Raw genomic sequence first — 18,610 nt, forward strand, 5'->3', positions numbered from 1 at the left:
AAACTATTTCCTGGGATACGTATGGAATTTAAAACCTCCAGGTTTTTGCCTATCACTACATTTGGAAATATTTGTCACCGGCTCAAGTGGGTGCTGACTCCAACCAAGATCACTGCCACCTCTCCTGCCCTCTCCAGCAAGCCTGAAAGGTGCCAAAATTTAAACAGAAAATCTTATGTGAAAATTAGGGATTTTTATCCCTCAAGGAAAAACTTGGGTGCTCAGAGAGGAGAGGTCCCTTCTCCCACCCTGCAGTTTGAAACTTCTTCCCACTCAGTGCCAAGACCAGCCTGAAACACTTCAAACTGCTGGGCTGCTTGCTGCAGCTCTAGGGGTGTACAAACTCCTTTGTGCCTGCATCCTCATGGAAACTGCCAGCATTCCTAAGTTTGGAAGGGAAAACAAGGCAGAGGGGCCAGCCAGGCTCCCAGCCACCATGAGCATGACACTCTGCACTGTGTCTGGAGACCCTGTGGATCTGCAGCCCAGGCTGAAGCTGATTTTAACCCTGAAAACCACAAGAACCACACATCCTCATTTCGGGGGATGCTCCTGTGATTCCTGGTGCAGATGACTCCATCCTCCGAAGGCACGTGCTCCTCGCAGGGCAGTGAAGTCACCCCGTGAAAGGCTCTGTCTGTCCAGGCAGCCAGGGAACAACGTCAATGGTCCCCTTGTGCCAGACCCTTCCCACAACAGGCACAAAGTCCTCTCTGTAACTCACCAGGCACACCCAGGGCTTCACCCTCACCACCTCCTCAGCTGTGCCCACTGCTGCCAGCACCCTCTCACCCACCCATCCCTCACAGGGAAGAGGTTGTGAACTCACAGCCACGGGGTGCTCTCCATAAGCCATGGAGATGCAGAGCAATATTGTATTTTAATTGCTTTATTTATTCTAGAGGGGCTACTCTGTGTCTCATATACTGCAAGACATTACACAATACAGAGCTTCACAGAGAAGAAATACTTTGACAGCTGCCTGGGAGTCCTCAGTGTTCATGGGTAAAACCTTTGTAGAAAATTAAATGGATATTAGAGAAAACTCAGGAGTTAAAGACCAGGAGTACAGCACTTGTTAGGAGAGATGTAGCTCTTCAAACTGCAACTTCTCTGAAGGCTCACAAAGGGACTAAAGACTTGAAGAGCCACCAGAAATGGGGCACAAGAGCCATGTCCAAACCTTGATTTCCTACCAATACACAGATCTTACAATGGGGAGGAACCAGGACCTCATCACATCTGACAATTCCTGTCAGCAGTGCAAAGCCTTACATGCCACTGAGATATTTGTGCCTTTCTTTTCATGGAAAGTTATATTTTCAAATTCTACAGCACCACCCTCCATTTCCAGCCAGGGCTACTCATGTCTGGGGTTTGTGCTGTAGAGAACATGGCTGGGTTGAACAAATAGATATATACATTAAAAATTAGAAAAATAGAATGGTTTGAGTTGGAAGGAACCTCAAAGACCATCACGTTCCAACCTCTGACTTGGGCAGGGACACTTTTCTCTAGACCAGGCTGCTCCAAGCTGTATCTAACCTGCCTTTAAACATTTACATAAATTATTTTATATATATATACACACACATATATATATATCTTATTTTATATATATATATGTGTGTGTATATATATATACACATATATAAAAATATATATATTTTTATATATGTGTTTATATATATATATATAAACACATATATAAAAATAAATTATCCATTTAAAAAACACATCAAGGGCAGCTGTGTTTGGAACCGTCCTAACACATAATGAAATCTCTCAGTGACCACCACATCAAAATTTTAGACAGCAGGAAGCAGAATGGGGAAGAGATAGCGAGGGCTTGCGTAGCCACAGCTGGGGATTGTTGCAAATTCCCACTGAGGGTGGCAGTCCCTAGTGTGAGGGACGTGTCATGTGTCCCTTGCAGCTGCCCAGAGCCTGTGTGAAGGAAGGCAATCTGCACACACCAACATCAGGGCTGGCCTATGGCTCAGCTTCCCGTCGATGACTCAGCCAAGCCACCAAACCCAATGTTTGTGCTGCCACGAGATGTTTCAGCACACAACGCCTGAGATCCCAGGAAATGTTCACATCAGGATGTCAGAAAGCAGCAGATGTGGAGGTGGGACATGTCAAGTTCCTCTGGAGAAGAATCAACCACACCACAGGGGAGGAAAACTCAGCGGGTGTCTCTCCACCACACAGCATCCCTGGCAGAGTGTGATTTTGTTGTAGAAAATCTATCTTCTCACCTAATTCACCCAGATGCTTCTCTGGGTGACTTGCAAAGGATAAAACCACTCATTCCTGCCAAAATCAGCCCAGCTGGGAGGACTCCTGGGGTCTAAGAAACCTCCTGTCACCTTTGTGACACTTTCTATTTCCCATTTATTTTAGATGCAGCCACATCCGAAAAAGGACAACCAGCTCTTTGAAAAACCTCCCAGTTCATGGTAAAATGTGATCCCAGCCATTTCTGATCATGGCCTGCCCCTACAGACACAGTCCTTGGGGCTGTGAGGCCAAGAGCACCGTGCCTGGGAAGGAGGGCAAGCTGTGAGGAGATGCATTACCACTCTGCCAGAGCGACTGCTGGGATCGGGGAGGTGGGATGTGTCCTCCTTGGGCTTGTGCTCCACGTGGAAAGAAGGAATAAAAGCTGAGGATGGAAAGGAAGCCCAAACCCTACACTAAAATGAGAGGATGGTTCATGTCCTTGTGTTAAGGAGGTCAGAGATGCCAGGCCAGCTACCCAAACTCTCCTAGATTGGAGTGAAGATAGAAACCACCCTCTTCCCACTTCACCTGCCTCCAGACTTGGGGTAATTAAATGACCTCACTGTCACCCACTCACCTGACTGAGACCCCCCTGATCACTTCCAGTTTGAAGGCAAAGAGGCACAAGGCAAAGAGTTCATGTGCACTTAAAAGGAGCAGAAGGATTGTCATGGTGCCTGTGGCTTTTTGAAGTTGTTGCTATTTCAATGACAGCCATGTGCAGGGTTTGGTTTCTGCCCAAAGTTGAAGCCTGTCTGGTTTGGTGCCACATGAGCAAATAATAAAGGGAGGGATTTGGGCTCACCTTCCCTCTCTGGGCTATGGGAATTGCAGACAGAAGAGACACAACCAGGATTTTGAGGAACGAAAGACAATATTTTCCTAAGTATTTTCCCTGCCAGCTCAACTTCAACATTTAGATTTCTCTCTTAATTAGCCCAGTTATGTAGCCATGTAATTGCTTCCAGGAGTGGCTCCCTCCCCTCCTGCCTGGCCTAAATATCCCTCCCAGTATGAAGAAAACGTTTCTTTCAGGTCAAATTATTTTTATTTTGATTATGGTACCAGGTTTCAGGCCTACAAACACACGTGGTTACCAGCACAAGTGAAAAATTAACCAACCTGCTGCCAGAGCCAGATGCCGATTCAGTACCCAGCACCTCAAAGCTCAGTTCCCACTGTGACAACAGCACCCAGGGACTCAGGGAAAGCCCCATATCTCTATTTCCCCATCTGAAAAGTGAATCCTTTGTGGATAACTGGAAAGTCCAGTCTGGACACTTTGGCTTTGCCCATTGCACATGAGGTGTTTCTACCCCATATAAACCCAGACTTGAGCACACGTGCAGCCACACAGACACTTGCCATTATTTCAGCTCTTCCTCTGAAATCACCCAACTGTGCATCTCCTGGGCTGGAAGCATTAAAAGCAGCCTAGGAGATACCCAAATGTGCAGGGTTTTCTCGAGCACGTTCATTCCCCACGAGGAATTAGTTGGTTTTCCTGGCATTCCCATCCCGGGGAGGGCTCTGACCATGCCCCACCAAAGGCAAGAATGCTCCCTGTGACTTGCCTCATCCTGCTCGTCCCTCTGTGCCAGTCCTCCCACGCCAAGAGCTGCCTGCCAGTGCTGCTCTCCACAAGCCATCAGCTCTGAAACCCAGCCCTTGCAGGGCTTTGCTTTCACAGAATCACAAGGTTGGAAGAGACCTTCAAGATTGAGTCCAAACCCTTTCTTCCCACTCTGCTCCAGCCCTCCCGCCCCACACCCAGCAGCACAGCCCTGCCTTGGGGATTCACCCACTGCCACGGGCACCTGAGCCTGGCTGGGTTTCCTGCCTGGAAACTGAAAATATCCATGGGAGCTGCTTGGACTGGATCCCACGGGGGTGTTCCTTAGTGATGCTGTTGTTGGTTGTTGGTTGTAGCAACAGCCGGGCGTTCGGCAGCGGCTCCGGCCACCCAGCCTGGACCAGAGGGACAGCAGGGGCTGGGAGAGGGGGTGCCCATGGACATGAGGAGAGATGATGCACCAGGCAACCCCTTCCCCATTCCCACAGAGCTTGTGCCACACAGCGTGGAGCGTCTGAGCCTTTCCTTGTGATATCTTTTCTCCCAGAGGATGAACCACCTCAACACTGAGCAGTGCTGAGTGTTCAGGCATTGCTTCTCATTTTGGAAGGTGTTTTGATGTGGGGGACAGCAGCCAGAGAAAACACAGATATTCCTCAAGCTGAGGGTTTTCCAGGAACGTGGACTGAGCTGCTTTTGGACACCCAAGTGATTGGATTTTTTTGTCATCCTTGGATCACCCACCCATGTCAAAGCCATGGCCATCCAAATTATAAACATGTGCCTGGGCTCAGCATCCATTGGAGGGAAAGGGAAGCTCCTGCTGACCCTTGGGATCTCCTAGACCAAGCCCATTTTTTCAAACCAGCCAACAAACATTGGACTGATGCAATGCAGAAGCTGCCTCAGAACATCCTCACAGGGCAACAAAGCTCTGTCCAGCCAGAGCCTGGACAGTCTCCTCCTTCCCTGTCCATCATACCAGACAACCACAGAATGGTCTGGACTGAAAGGGTCCCTAAAGCCCATCTCATTCCACCCTCTGCCATGGACAGGAACACCTTCCACTGGATTAGGTTGTCCCAAGCCCCATCCAACCAGGCCTTGAACACTTCCAGGGAAGTGAAATTATTCTTGTCTGCCTGTACAGAGAGAATCAGGGGGCAGTTTTGCTATTCCACCCTGTAGCTAGTAAAATATAACAACACATGTACGTGGTTTTTACTGACCATCCACCTTATTATCTAATAAAAAAAGCTTGGCATAATAAATGTTGTTGCTGTGATTTATGAAAAGACAAGAGCAATCCTGATGGTTTTTTGCCTGATCTCACCCAAATATGTGACTCCTTCACCCTTTTTATCCTCCAAGCTCCTCTGGAGGAGGAAAAGATGATCTCTTGCTCCAATACCACTGCACTCCTTCAAACACCCTCTGCATTGCCAAGCACAGAGCACCATAAAATATCATGTTCTTGTAAGGCAAAAATGCACACACAATGTTGGATCTCACCCATATGGTGAATTTCTCCCAGCAGTTTCCCTGCAGACAACAAGGGGATGGCCTGCACCACACAGGCTTTGCTGGCCCCAGCACTACAAAAAACCTTTAGGGCAAACACTCCCCACACAGGTGACTCCGGGATGAAGCACAGAAGGTGACCAAATGGAACTGAAGCCATGGGGGAATTTTTAAGGCCAGCAGAAGGTGACAGCCCACCCTGCGAAGTGGCCAGGGCACCTCTGCTCCCACAATGAGAGCCCTGGGGCCTTCACACCCCCCATCATCTCCATTCCACACTGAGCTGATGGTGTCATTGACTTTGTGACTGTAAACTATTGATGTGGGAAATGTCAAATCATAAAACCGCAGGAAATCTCATGAGTGTGGAAGGGAAATGTTGTCCTTCAATGCAGCCTCTTGCTCTGCCTCTTGCTAATGTCCAGTCACTTGGTCTAGCAGGGAGAGGACCAAGGAGCAAAATCCTCCCCGATTTGTGCTTCAGGTCTGTTATCTGGCTCTATGCAGCAGATCGAAAAGGGAGGTTGTGCTCTGTGTTTGCAACTGAAAATGAAACATGATAACATCTCTAGAGTGGAAAATTACAGAGCCTAAGAGCAAGTAAAGCCTGTAGCAGTAAGAATTCGGCACCTGACGGAGCCAGGGCTGGGGGCCTTGGGGTGCTGCCTTCATCTCACCATGGCAGGCCCAAGGCTCCTCTCCCTTGAACTCAGAAATGAGGGGTTTAACATATTCCTGCTCAAAACCTGTGCCAGGAGGAAATGGTGCACTTGGTGTGCAAAAACCAGCATGGAAGAGAAATGCGTGAATTTGCCAAAGAAATCCATTTAGAAGGGAAGGGGTTATTCTGCCTGGACAGCAGGATGTGTTTCCCCACAACACCCCCATTACTCCTCATGCCACCCACCCACCCTGGAGGACGCTGAAGTCTCTTGAGCAAAGCAGAGAACACCTGAGCCCCTTGCAGGGACGGCCCCGCCGCCTCTCACCTGGGTCATCTTGGCGAGGTCCAGTGAGGGCCGCTCCTCCTGGACCTCCTCCGGCCTCCTCCGCTTGATTCCCACCTTTTTGTCGTTGAGGACGCAGGGCTGGGAGCGGCTGCGGGAGAGGCCGGCGGCGCGGCGGCCCAGCTCGGGCGTGGAGGCGGGCGTGCTGCAGGCCGAGGGCGCGCCGTCCTCCGAGCACGAGAAGCGGTCCTGCGAGCAGGACAGGGACCTCTGAATGTCCCCCCTGTCCCCGCCGTGCCCTCCGGCAGCCGATTTCCTGGGCTGCCCGCCGCAGAGCGGGTTGGAGCGGGCGGGCAGGCTGAAGCTGGAGCTCCTCTGCATGGTGGCGAAGCCGTTGGAGTAGCGCTGCACGCTGCCGCCGCTGTAGCAGCGCCTCTTCTCCACCGGCGTCCACACCTTGGAGCCCAGGGGTCTCCAGGAGGTCCCGCAGGCCGACATCTCATCCGAGAAGGACAGCGAGCGGCACTGGCGCTTGCTGGGAGGGGCGGAGGGGTGGCCGTGGGGGTCGCTGAGGCTCAGGTCCTTGATCAGGTTGGTGACGGAGCAGGTGCCGGCCGCGTCCCTCGGCCAGCGCGAGCCCTCCTCGCCCTTGTCCGACAGGCAGTCCCAGATGCTGGCGCCCGGCTGCTCGAGCTGGAGTGGACATTTCCTGCTGAGATCTCTCCATCTGTCATTTTCTGGTTCGGAAAGGAGAAAAGAAAGGGGAAAAAAAACCAAAAAACAACACACACGCACAGGCATTAGCGTTAATTAATTCTGCGACTCGCTTTCTACGTCCATAAACAAAAAGAGTAGCATATGGGACGTTTTCCAGTACAAATTAATTAACTCTTGGAATATGGTTTCCTAAACTGCCAGCAGAGTGGGTTGCGTGGTGTAGATGGAGAGAGAGACAAAGTGACAGTCCCAGCAGGAGCAAAACTGCTAGAAGAAGATAAAAACATGCCTCTGAATATTCCAGGTTGCACTAGCTAAGGGGAATTCAGCAGTGTAAAATGTTGTGGCTATTGGTTATCTCTGTGCTAAATCATGTCTCAGATGTGTGTGGTTTGTCCTGGGCTCCACAACTGACAATTGCCTGAATTTACAGCTGAATTTAAAAGACATGGAATCACAGAATCGCTGAGGTTGGAAAAGCCCTCTAGGATCATTGCATCCAATCATTAACCCAGCACTGCCAAGGCCACCACTAACCCATGTCCCCAAGGGTCATGTCCACATGGCTTTTAAATTCCTCCACAGATGGGGACTCCACCACTGCCCAGGGCTAGACAGCCTTTTCCATGAAGAAATTTTCCCTAAAATCCAATCTAAACCTCCCTTGGTGCAACTTCAGGCAGTTTCCTCTTGTTTTATTGCTTTTTTACCTGGAAGGAGATCCCCACCTGGCTGCACCCTCCTGTCAGGGAGTTGTGGAAAGTGAGAAGGTTCCCCCTGAGCCTCCTTTTCTTCAGGCTGAGCCCCCTCAGCTGTTTTTATCAGACTTGTGCTCCAGACCCGTCCCCAGCTTCCCATGGCCAGCCACGGTGGAAGAGAGGATTAAGGAGGATGATCTCATTCCCACACACATCCCACTGACAGCAAAAGAAGAAAGCAAAGCACCCTCAGAGCTGGGTTGCCCTGCAAAGGACGGGGCTCTCTGCAGATACACCTTCAATGCTCAGCAGGAAAACCATGGCAGGACAGCCCCGCCAGCTGCTGCAGTGGAAAAAAGTCATCAGCCAACAGCCTCTCCCCAGTGCCTGTTTTTGTCGTTGGCTGCCTCAAACAGAGCCCAGCTCCGTGCTGGAGAGCCGTCACTGCCAAGTTTCACATGATTGTATCTAAACCAGGCAATATTTTGGGGGGCTTTTTGGGTATTTCCACTCAGGCAACTGAAGGATGGATTAAAAGCTGTGCCCAGCCCGCAGCTGCAGGTACCAGCCTTGCAGGGAAGATGCAACAGTGCAGAACACTTCTGACTAAGGTTTCAAGTCAGGAGGTCAGATTTGGGGCCCCTTGCACCACTCTTGGCTGATTTTCCCATTTCTCCCTTCTCCAGCTGCTGCCATAAGAGCTCCAGCCACAAACAGCCTGGCTCTGCCCGCAATAACCGCACGGCGTTTCAACTGTTGCTCTCCTCATTTTAATAAACACAATGAAAAGTGAGAAATCTGCTCTAGACAGCTCCATCTATGTTTAGATCTTTATTATTTTTCCTCTGTACTATGCTGCCAGCAGAGAGATTTCTTGGGTCAGGTCAGCAGACAAAAGAAACAGAAATAGAAGCCGATGTTTCATGGCAAGCTGCCACGATCCTCTGGCCGGAGACTGCACAAAAGGCCTTGGTGAGGAGGATACGGGACACCTTCCTCTTTCACCCCTGCTTCAGCACAAACAGCTATAAATCTTCCAAACCTGGCAAAGAAAATGGTAAAAGCACCACTATCCCCAGCCCCAGCTTGGGGTTATTTGCTTTTCCCCTTGCACAATGTGAGCTGGCACAACCTGGCCCCTCTGAGTCCCCAGCCATCACTGACCAGTCCCAAAATAGCAGATAGCCCAGAAAATGGGTTTTCAGTGCAAGTAGAAGGCAGGTTGCCCTGAAAAAAATTGAAAATGGAGTAGTCTAAGGGCCAAGGGTACAATTAAAGAGCTCTGGAAAGCCTTATTGAGGAAAAGCAGCTGGTTTTCTGCTCAATTTTTAAAGACTAAGAGTCCCATCCTGTGCAAGTTGATAACGATAATTGCACTGGAGCCATTAATTCTGCCACAGTTAAGCATGTATTAATTTTCTTAAACTACAAACCTCAACCTGGTTTACCCTGAGGCAGCAATTTGTTCCAGGATAAAACCCACCACGAGAGCCCCTTGGTCTGCAAGTGAGCTGCCTGGCTGGAAAACTCTCCTTTGCCTACTGGAGAACAAAGGGACAACCAGAGCACGCTGTAAGTGCAGCCTGAGGGGCTCTTGCCCTGCTTAAACTTCTTGGCTGTAAGTGTCCCTGGATGAAACAGCATCTTACTTCTGGATTTTGACTTAAAACTGCAAAAATAAACACTGACACCTTAACAAAACCCAGCTGTTCTCTCACAAAACCTTCATGGCATCAAACAAACCCTCGTGGTGCTCGTGGACTGGAGTCACACCCCAAAATTGGGGACATGGGTGCTGTCCTTCATCCTTGAGAGCTCTGCACTGCATCCTTGAGAACGGGATCCACCCTCAGAGCATCACAGCCAGCTTTCCAAAGGCTGAGCTCCAGGAGCTGCAGGAGCAGCCCATGGACACATCAGGCACTTTGCAGCTCGGTGATGGCCCTGGGCTTTTTAAATGACTGCTGTGCTCCTCTGGTGACACAGAGTAAATTTTAATGGCCACTCATAACCACAGAGAAGGGTGTAAAACCAAAACGCTGACACAACTTTAACTACAGCGACACAAATGTGCTGCTATAATATTTTTACAGTTCCTTTTTATACATAATGCATGATCCTTCTGCTCAAGTTTCCTCTACGTTCTTTTCCCATGAAATAATTTACATTAATACATAATTTATTATGGCAACTTGTAAAGCAATTAGAGGTTTCAATCAATTTTTCTTATCCTTTTTGGCAGATAAATTCTGTTTGGAACCTAACCCAAACATTTGTCTGGGCACAGGTGCACATCCAATTTCCTTTTTTTCCATGTTGTTCAAGTGGAATTTTGGTCTCACAGTCCCTGTGCACAGGGGGAAAAGGCAGCCTGCATTTTCCACTGCCCCCTGTTTATGTCCAGGAGATAATTTCTAAGTGTGGAACACTTTTAATGGTTGTAATTAGCTGATGGCAGTGCCAGGGAGCTTTCCTAGTGCAGAAATAAGATCAAAATACAATGGGCAGAGCCGTGCTTCAACGGGAAATGAAAACAACAGCCCCAAAATCTGCTCTGGAGATTAAACACACCTGTGGGCTGTGGGTTCCTCGTGCCAGCAGCCTGCACGGGGGAGGGAAATCCCAACCTCAGCAGTGAAATGTGCCCAGCTCTTCAGCAGGATCCTCTGGAGAGCTGTGCCTGCTCCAGCTACACCTCACCACAATTCCCCCAGCAGCTTTTGCTCTCTGCAGGGTGACTGTGTTTGCATGTGCACCAGGATGCTCCACATCTTCCCAAAAAACCCCAAAATGCCAGAAAGCCCTGGTTCAGAAAGAGGAGGCATGCAAGGCTGGCAGGTGCTTTCAGGATGCATTCAAGGGCCACCACCCCCAAGAAGGGGCTCAAGGCTGGACTTGACGACCTTGGAGGTCTTTTCCAACCTTCATGGTTCCATGAGCTGGCTTTTCTCCTGCTTTCTTGGCCTTCCTCTGTCACCCAAGGATGGTGAACAGCCACTTCCAAGAAGGAGCTGTGCAGCAGTGAGCCCGAGGCTGCAGCCCTGCCCTGGCTGGGACCAGGTGGTGCTGCCAAACGTGGTGGAGGAGGGACGTGAGAGTGCCAAAGGACAGACAAACTGCCCTGAGTGCCCCACCCCTCACCCTGCTCTGCTGCAGCACCCGAGGGGGGCAAACTCTGAGAGCCCTCCAAGGGAAAATGGAAATGATGGCTGCTTTGAACAGAGCACTTCCCAGAGGATGAGTGCAGGGTCTGTCCCAGTGGCTCAAAGCCATCTTCCTCCTCCTCCTCCTCCTCCTCCTGCTGCCTTTTACAACCAGGGCCAGGACTGGGATCTGCATGTGCAAGCACCTTGTCACTGCCTCAGTAAAACCCTGCCTGCAGCTTCCCCCAGAGATAATTTCTTGCTTACACAGAAGACAGGAGATCAGGCTGTCAGCACATGCCTACTGAGCTGCTCTTACCAGGTCAGCTCCACAGGGCTTGGAGCAACCTGGGATGGTGGAAGGTGTCCCTGCTATGGCCAGAGGTGGAGTGAGATTATCTTCAATGTCCCTTCCAATTCAAACCATTCTGGGATTCTATTATTTTTGACTCATGTATTGGAATTTTTCTGTCTTTGGGTGGATAGCAAAAGACATGGGCAGGGACACCTTCCATTATCCCAGGTTGCTCCAAGCCCCATCCAACCTGATTTTGAACATATCCAGGGATAGGACATCCACAGCTGCTCTGGGCAGCCTGTGCCAGACCCTCACCACCCTAATGCCACAATTTTCCAATATGCCACCTTTTTCTAGCACAGATATTTTCACTGCGGACCTGCCTCAGGGCTGCTGAGGAAGGAAAAGGGAAAAAAAGGAGGGGAAAAAACCCAAACCAGCAAACTATCCATCAACAGGACAATTCTTACACTCCTGGGTGTTTCAAGGACCCATCAAGGAGAAAGGAAAGCAGTAGTTGTTGAATTTATAGTTTTAGGCATTTCACCTTTAATCTTTCTCCAGGCAAAGGGCTATATAGAGATAAAACCCAATCTTTTTAGTAATATTATCATTTCACTGGCAGAAATATTTCTCACAAATCTAAAAGCCAAAAGATTATTTAGGTCACCCTGAGAATTGGACCCAACCATACATCATCCAATATATAAAATCTTTAAGAATGTTTACTCAATATCCTGAGTTTGGTTACAATCTATAATCCATTTTCAGATTCTTGCAGTGTTTAGTACCTTACAAGAAAAGCTCCAGGGTTTGGATGATGCTCTCCCTGGCAGAGATTCCTTCTCCCTGCTGCCCATGACCACAGGGTCCTGAAATAAACTGCCTTCCTGCCCAAAGCTGCCCTTGCCCCAAAGGTATCAGAAAGATTATTTTCTAAGATTCTCTTTTGTCTAAAACTCAAAAAAAATCAGCCAACTTCCCTCCAAACCTCCAACATAGACTGTGAGTCTTTGCCTCGTGTTGTCTGTGCCACCAGTCCAAACTTCACTGTTTATTTATCTCAGTGCTTTCCACTGACAGGGACTTGGCCCTTTGACATAAAATATTACCCAGATTTTGCATTTCGATAGTAACTTATTTAAAAAGTCAATCAAGTTTTCATCCTGGATTAGCCTGTGACTGTGGCCTGCATTTGGGGACACCAAGAACTCTCGGGGAAGATAACTAAAATGAAACCCAAGCCAAGCAATGCCCTCACAGGAGGGAAGGATGGGCTCCTCTTGACTGGGCATGACAGGGACCACTGCAGGGCAAGCTGAGGTCAAGGAGGTGACATTCAGCTCCCTCAGAAGGAGGATAATTTGGCAGAAGGCTCTGCAAGAGCTCTTAAAGACGGCTGCTCCTCAATTAGGCAGAGACTCTGCGTGTCTGCTGAAGAGCCTGCCAGTGCCATGGTGCAAGACAAAACCACCTGATTTGGGTCCTTTGTTCCTCCCTCACGTTTGCAAGGCAGGGGAGAGGGAACGGGCTGTCTCTACCCCTTCTTGACTTTGAAGCCTGTGATTTTCATCTGAAAAAGCCCACGGATGCTGTCCATCTCCCCGCAGTGCCAGGCTGGAGCTATCAGGGCTTGGGAGACATCTCCTGTCAGCGCATGTGCCCGGCTCTCATTAGCGCTAATGAGAGCCCTGTCCATGCAGAAAAGGGGCAGCCTCTTTGTCTGGGGAGGATTGGCTTTCACAGCAAGGAGCTTGGCTCAAACTTGACCTACAATTTTAATTGGGTTTTGGGGCCTCGCCCAGAGACTGGCTCCCTGCTAGGAACGCCGGAGAGAGCAGCACAGCAGCACATCCTCTGGCACTATCAGTTTTTCAGGATCACCAGCCAAGGCACCAATCTTCCAGCCATTTTGGTGGCTGTTCAGCATAAAAACTGAAGGCAAGCTCTGGCATAAAAGGTATCAAACACATCAAACATATTATATCATGGCTCCTGTCAACAAAAATGAGACATTTTCCTTATTGTTTGAGGCCTGTTCAACCACTTTGTGCCAGGTGGTAGAACATGTCAGTGATAATGCTGTTATTTATTGCTTGCATCATGAAAACAGTCAAGAACCACAGTCTTGGGCTACTCAAACACAACCTCAGACCCCAAATGTTTATAATCTCAACTGTAAGAGTACCTCCAAAAATAAGCAGATGTATCAAAGGAGAGGGGAAAGGAGATAAGCAATTCACTCAGCAATGGCAACAGGGCACAACAAGCACCTCTGGGGAGGAGAGTGGCACAGGTGTGGTGGGGTGGGCTGCAGGGGAGTGGTTTTGGAGACATCCAAAAGTCAGGACATCTTCCCACCCATCCCTGTGAGGAAGCAGGAGCAGAGGTGGAGGAAACACAGAAGTTTCTGTACTTACCCATCACGCCACAGGAGAAGAGGGTAGGTCCTTGACTCATCTTTGGAGTGTGCTGCAAACAACCAGAAAAACTATTCACTTCTCACAGACTCGACCTGGGCACCAGACACAGCCTGCCTGCAGCCTGGGCAAAGCCTTCCACAGCCCCATTCCACCAGGGGACAGACCCAGCCACCTTTCCTCAAGGAAATCAGCTTTAATTAAATGTAGTGCAGACTCTGGAGAAACCAAAATGGGAGCTGCAATTCAGTGGTAATCCTGGATTGGGCAAGAAAGGAGCAAAAGTGATATCCTGAACCTCATCCAAGCCCATTAAGGCCTCCCCACCCAGGTACAAAGCAGCTATTTAGCTTTTTCAAGCATATAATGTGTTTCTAAGGCAAGGCATCCTCACCTCAGCACTTCTGGGGAGTCTGTGCTCAGATTGTGCTGATTTGCACTAAAAATAGGGGGAAATGCCACTGCATGGGTACAAAATAATCCTGGTTGCTTTTCACTCTCTCTTTTTTTTTCCTCAAGAATTTTCCTCTTGACAGCATAACAGACACCATCAGACTTCTAAAAATGAGCATGGATGGGTTCACATATAATAAATCAATATGTTATCCACAGCTGCATGCCATTTCAGCTATGCCTGCAAAAACACACTTTCATACTAATTGTTCCTTTATTATCCCTAAAAATATCCATATTCTGGCTTCTGAACTGTCTATCCTGGCAACACCACCCCATCTGACTGAGGCTTTACATCATCTGAGGGAAGCACCAGCACAGCCCCCACGTTCATCTGCACTGCCATAATTGTGTTTTATCTGGCATTGGGCCACTGCACTCACACCTTCCCTCCTGATCCATGTTCTACACATTGCCTGCTCACAAAACCATGGAATCTCACAATGGTTTGGGTTGGAAAGGACCTTAAAGACATCCAGTTCCACCTGGGAAGGGACACCCTCTATGTGTCCAGGCTTGGAAGGGACCTTAAATCTCATCTCATTCCAAACCCCTGCCATGGGCAGGGACACCTTCCATGTGTCCAGGTTGCTCCAAGCCCCATCCAACCTGGCCTTGGACACTTCCAGGGATGGAGCAGCCACAGCTTCTCTGTGCCAGAATCTCCAGTGCATCATGAGGACAACAACAACAACAACAATAATAATAATAATAATAATAACATCAATAATGTACCAAATGATGGCACCTGAGCAACCCAATAAAGGCTCCCTTTACATAGAATGCTGGGATTCATACCCAGAATGCTGGAAATACTGAGTGTGGAGGGGTAGGGAGGCATAAAACAACTACAGGGTGTGGATGTGGAGAAGGTAAATAAGGGTCAGTCACCTTTGGGGCATGTGCCACTTTTCTAGGTGAGGAAAGGACATCTCCATCTGTCAAGCCCCACCTTGTGATCCATCAGCAGAATTAATCAGGAGGCAGAGAGGACAAGCAGCTGTCTCCAAGGAGCAGCCAAAGTGGAGCAAAGATGGAAGTGGGACAAGCCCCAGAGAAGGCAGGGGCTGTGCCAGTGCACATCTGTGTGCCAGCCCCAGAGACCAGACACTGTCTGCAAGGCAGGAGGGAGAGGAGCCTGACATATGTCCCATATCGAGTATAATTACCATTTTGTGAGAATTTTCATACCAAATTGGGAGCTGAAGCAAAGGAGCCCACTGGCTGTTGGCAGGAGACACTGCCCCAGTGCTCAGACATTTATTTCCTTTGGGTTTCGCTTTTTGGCCTTCCCCATGAAGTCAAGAGAAAAAACTCTTGCTGTCTTTAGTGGATCAGCCTTCTTGTGATTGTCTGCCACAATTTAACAACCCAGGCAACCCAGCAATTCACCTTGTGTACCCAGGACTGTCCCTGCCCTCCCGACCCAGCCCCAGAGCTGCGGGAAGCACTGGGCAAACACGCGAGGGCAAAGTTTTGTGTTACAGCTCAGCTTCTCTACCACCTGCCACCAGACACCCCGAGCACCCAGCCCTTCTCTGAGGAGCAGAAGAAATTACTCTCATCTGCCTCTCTGCAGCCAGCTCCCCTTCACCTGCCCCACACACTTCCCAGGGCACAGCTGGCATTGAAAGTTCAGGCTTCCCCCTTCCCACCCTGAGCAGCAGCCATGGGAGATGCTGCCTTCCCAGCAGGAGCCAACACTACAGCAAGGGTATTTTTTTAATGTATCAATACCCTTCCCAAACTTCACCCTTTTAAGGCAGTATTTTCCACTGCCTCTGGCTTGCTCACCTTCTCCTCTGCCTTTCACTGCCAGGGCAGCCTGCCTTCACCCCAGCACAGTGTGCTCCTGCCTGGGGAGCCCAGCTGGACAGTCTGTCAGCCTCAGCAAACTCAGGCATTTCTATTTCTTTTATGTTCAGAATGCCCATTTATGGCTCACCCTGCCAGATGCTTCCTGCTGTGTTCCTGCACGCCCTTATCTGAGACTCTCAGAGCCTTTGGTCCAGTTTCTTCTCAGACCATGCCCATCTCTCATGAGAGCAGGGGGGCAAATGGCCACAACCAGCCTTGTTCTGAGGGCTCTCCATCACCCTGCACCTCCTCCTCGTTTGCTCTGGCCCTGCCTCCAGCTGTGTGCCCCCTGCCACAGGTACACTCAGCCCTCACAGCATCCTTCAGTTTGTCATCCCTCATTTGTTGTTTTTTTTTTCTTTTTTTTTGTTGCCTGCTCATTCAGTGTGGTGGATTTGCACCTCTGCAGGCTTCCAGAGAAATTAACCACACAGCACTGCCCTTCACCATCTCCCACTTAATCCTGCTTCCCACTTGCTCATCCTCCTATTAATGGTGAGCATCTGTTCGCTGTCGGCGAAGCAACTTCTCACCTGTGTTATTCACAGCATTGATTTGATTTTTTGTGCTGTTTATCCCATTGGGTGCTCACTGAAATCCACATATGCAAAAGCCACAGCACTCCATTCATTTACTAGTCACCTGCTCCTTGGTTATTAATGCAGCTTTGTAGAAATCAGTGCTACAAACCACCTAAAGATCCATCCCTGCAGGAAAGAAAACCCTTACTACAAAGCTGCAGCAAAGTTCTTGGCAGTGAAACAGCTCTGAACAGAGATTTCACAAAGCTTACCAGCTCAGTCCTGCATGTTACGGAGTCAGCACCTTTGTTTTCCCGAGTTTTGGTTAAGATCATCACCATGGTAATGCAGTCCTGCCTCGGAGTCCATCAGGGTCCAGGCAAAGGGTGCTGGCAGCTGGGGCTGGCAAAGCTCCTCTTTCAGTCCATGTTCCCCCAGGAGAGGCTGGGCCCTGCCAGCTCCTCAGGGGATGTGCAGGGACAGCCTCGGGCTGTGGAAAGCTCCCTAAGGAAAGAGAGAGAGAGATCAGCTTTAGGGGACTTGCCTGGAGGGTGGATGCACTGGGCAAGGGGCAAGCACTGCCCAAAAACCACCCTGATGGTGGTTGCTTGAGGGGGGTGTTTATTTTAGGATCTTAAACATTGTGGGTGTCCCTCTGCTCCCCATAGGATGGGGCACTCACAGGAGCTGTTGGAAGCACACAAGGTACACAAGGTGATCCACAGGGACACAAATATTGCAGCCAAATTAATAAAGTTTCCTCTGAATTCTCCATGAGAGGAGGGGACTGGCATCCCCTATATTGAAGATACAAAAGACATTGAAAGAAGAGCTCATTAGAGCTCCGGGGTTGATCTCACAGGAACCCTTTGCCCCCAGACCAGCTGGGAGCAGATGTCCAGCAGAAAAAGCCTCTCCAGCATCATTATGGCTGTGAAATCCCCTGGATGCACCTATCCCACCCAGTCACTCCATGATTCCCAATCTGTGAAGAGCCCTTTAGGGAAAAACACGAGGCAAAGAGTTGCCTGCAGGGAAAGAGAGACAGCTCCTTGCCCTGAAACCCTAAGGGCCACACTGTGCCCCTTGAGCTTCACCTATTTCTTAGGTAATTTTAGGTAAGAAAAGCTAAGGCTGGACAACAAGGAGGCTCCTGAAATGAAAACTGCAAGCCAGCTCATACAGCCCTCACCATGAGCCCTGCCTCACCTCCTGGCATCCTCCCCAGCAGATTTATTCCCTTGTAAAGCAGACAGATTGCAACTGAAATCTGATTACCGAAATCAGCGTTTTCCCCAAATCACTCCCCTAATCCTGTTTCATTATTTTGCTGCTTTGCTTGTTAATGCAAACAACCAAACTCACCATTTGCACAATCCAAAGAGCACAAAACACTGATCTTGTACCATCCAGTCAAAGCCAATTGTGATGTTTAAGGATAATGGATGAAAATATTCCACTAAGTATTAACCCTTATGCTGAACTGATATGGCTGCTCTTCCCAGCTCCTGAACCATCCTGTCCATGTTTACTTGGATTAGAGCTTGCAGTGGTGTTAAGAGCAGCTCATTTAAAGGCCAGCTGGCTGCTAAAGAAAAATCACCTTCTATTATTTTATGAGGACAAAGTTCATCCAGAGTGCAAAGCCAAGATTGGGAATCAATACATTTTCTGAAGATTTACTGTTCCCAAGGGTTCCTGGTCCAGTCTCCAGCTTTCTATGTGATATCAGTGGAATCATAATTTAAAGTTTACTGTTAACTTCATCATAAACCTCTGGGCAACCCAGTGACCAAGTAAAAACTGTCAAGTAGAAAAGTAAACATTTCAGAGTGTCAAAATGACACGTAATTTGTGAGCAGGGTTGGATGGGATGCTGGGAAGGAATTCCTGGCTGGGAGGGTGGGCAGGCCCTGGCAGAGAAGCTGTGGCTGCCCCTGGATGTGTCAAGGCCAGGTTGGACAGGGCTTGGAGCAGCCTGGGACAGTGGAAGGTGCCCATGGCAGGGGGTGGAATGAGATGGTCTCTAAGGTGCATTCCCAACCACAGCATTCTGTGGCTCTGTGGTTTCTATCTATCACAATCTCAGCTGTCCCTGACCCTGACACAGCCAGGGGTGCTGGCTGCAGGGACAAACCCTGTGCTGGGAGGACACTGGGGCACCATTGGCACAGAG

The 18,610-nt window shown here is 49.3% G+C and overlaps 1 protein-coding gene across 3 annotated transcripts in view; it reads right to left on the bottom strand.

The window, feature by feature from the left end:
- FAM53B (family with sequence similarity 53 member B) overlaps nt 1–18,610 on the bottom strand; it is a 45,305-nt gene that overhangs the window by 11,533 nt on the left and 15,162 nt on the right. For all 3 annotated transcript variants that reach the window (XM_064431546.1, XM_064431547.1, XM_064431548.1), the window contains 3 exons: nt 16,707–16,938; nt 13,604–13,655; nt 6,370–7,064 (listed from right to left, as the gene is read on the bottom strand). In XM_064431546.1, the coding sequence (XP_064287616.1) occupies nt 6,370–7,064; nt 13,604–13,655; nt 16,707–16,775 (816 nt within the window). In that variant the 5' untranslated portion in view covers nt 16,776–16,938. The remainder of the gene's footprint in view (nt 1–6,369; nt 7,065–13,603; nt 13,656–16,706; nt 16,939–18,610) is intronic.

The sequence above is a fragment of the Passer domesticus genome, chromosome 8, assembly GCF_036417665.1.
Source record: "Passer domesticus isolate bPasDom1 chromosome 8, bPasDom1.hap1, whole genome shotgun sequence".
Taxonomy (NCBI): Eukaryota; Metazoa; Chordata; class Aves; order Passeriformes; family Passeridae; genus Passer; species Passer domesticus.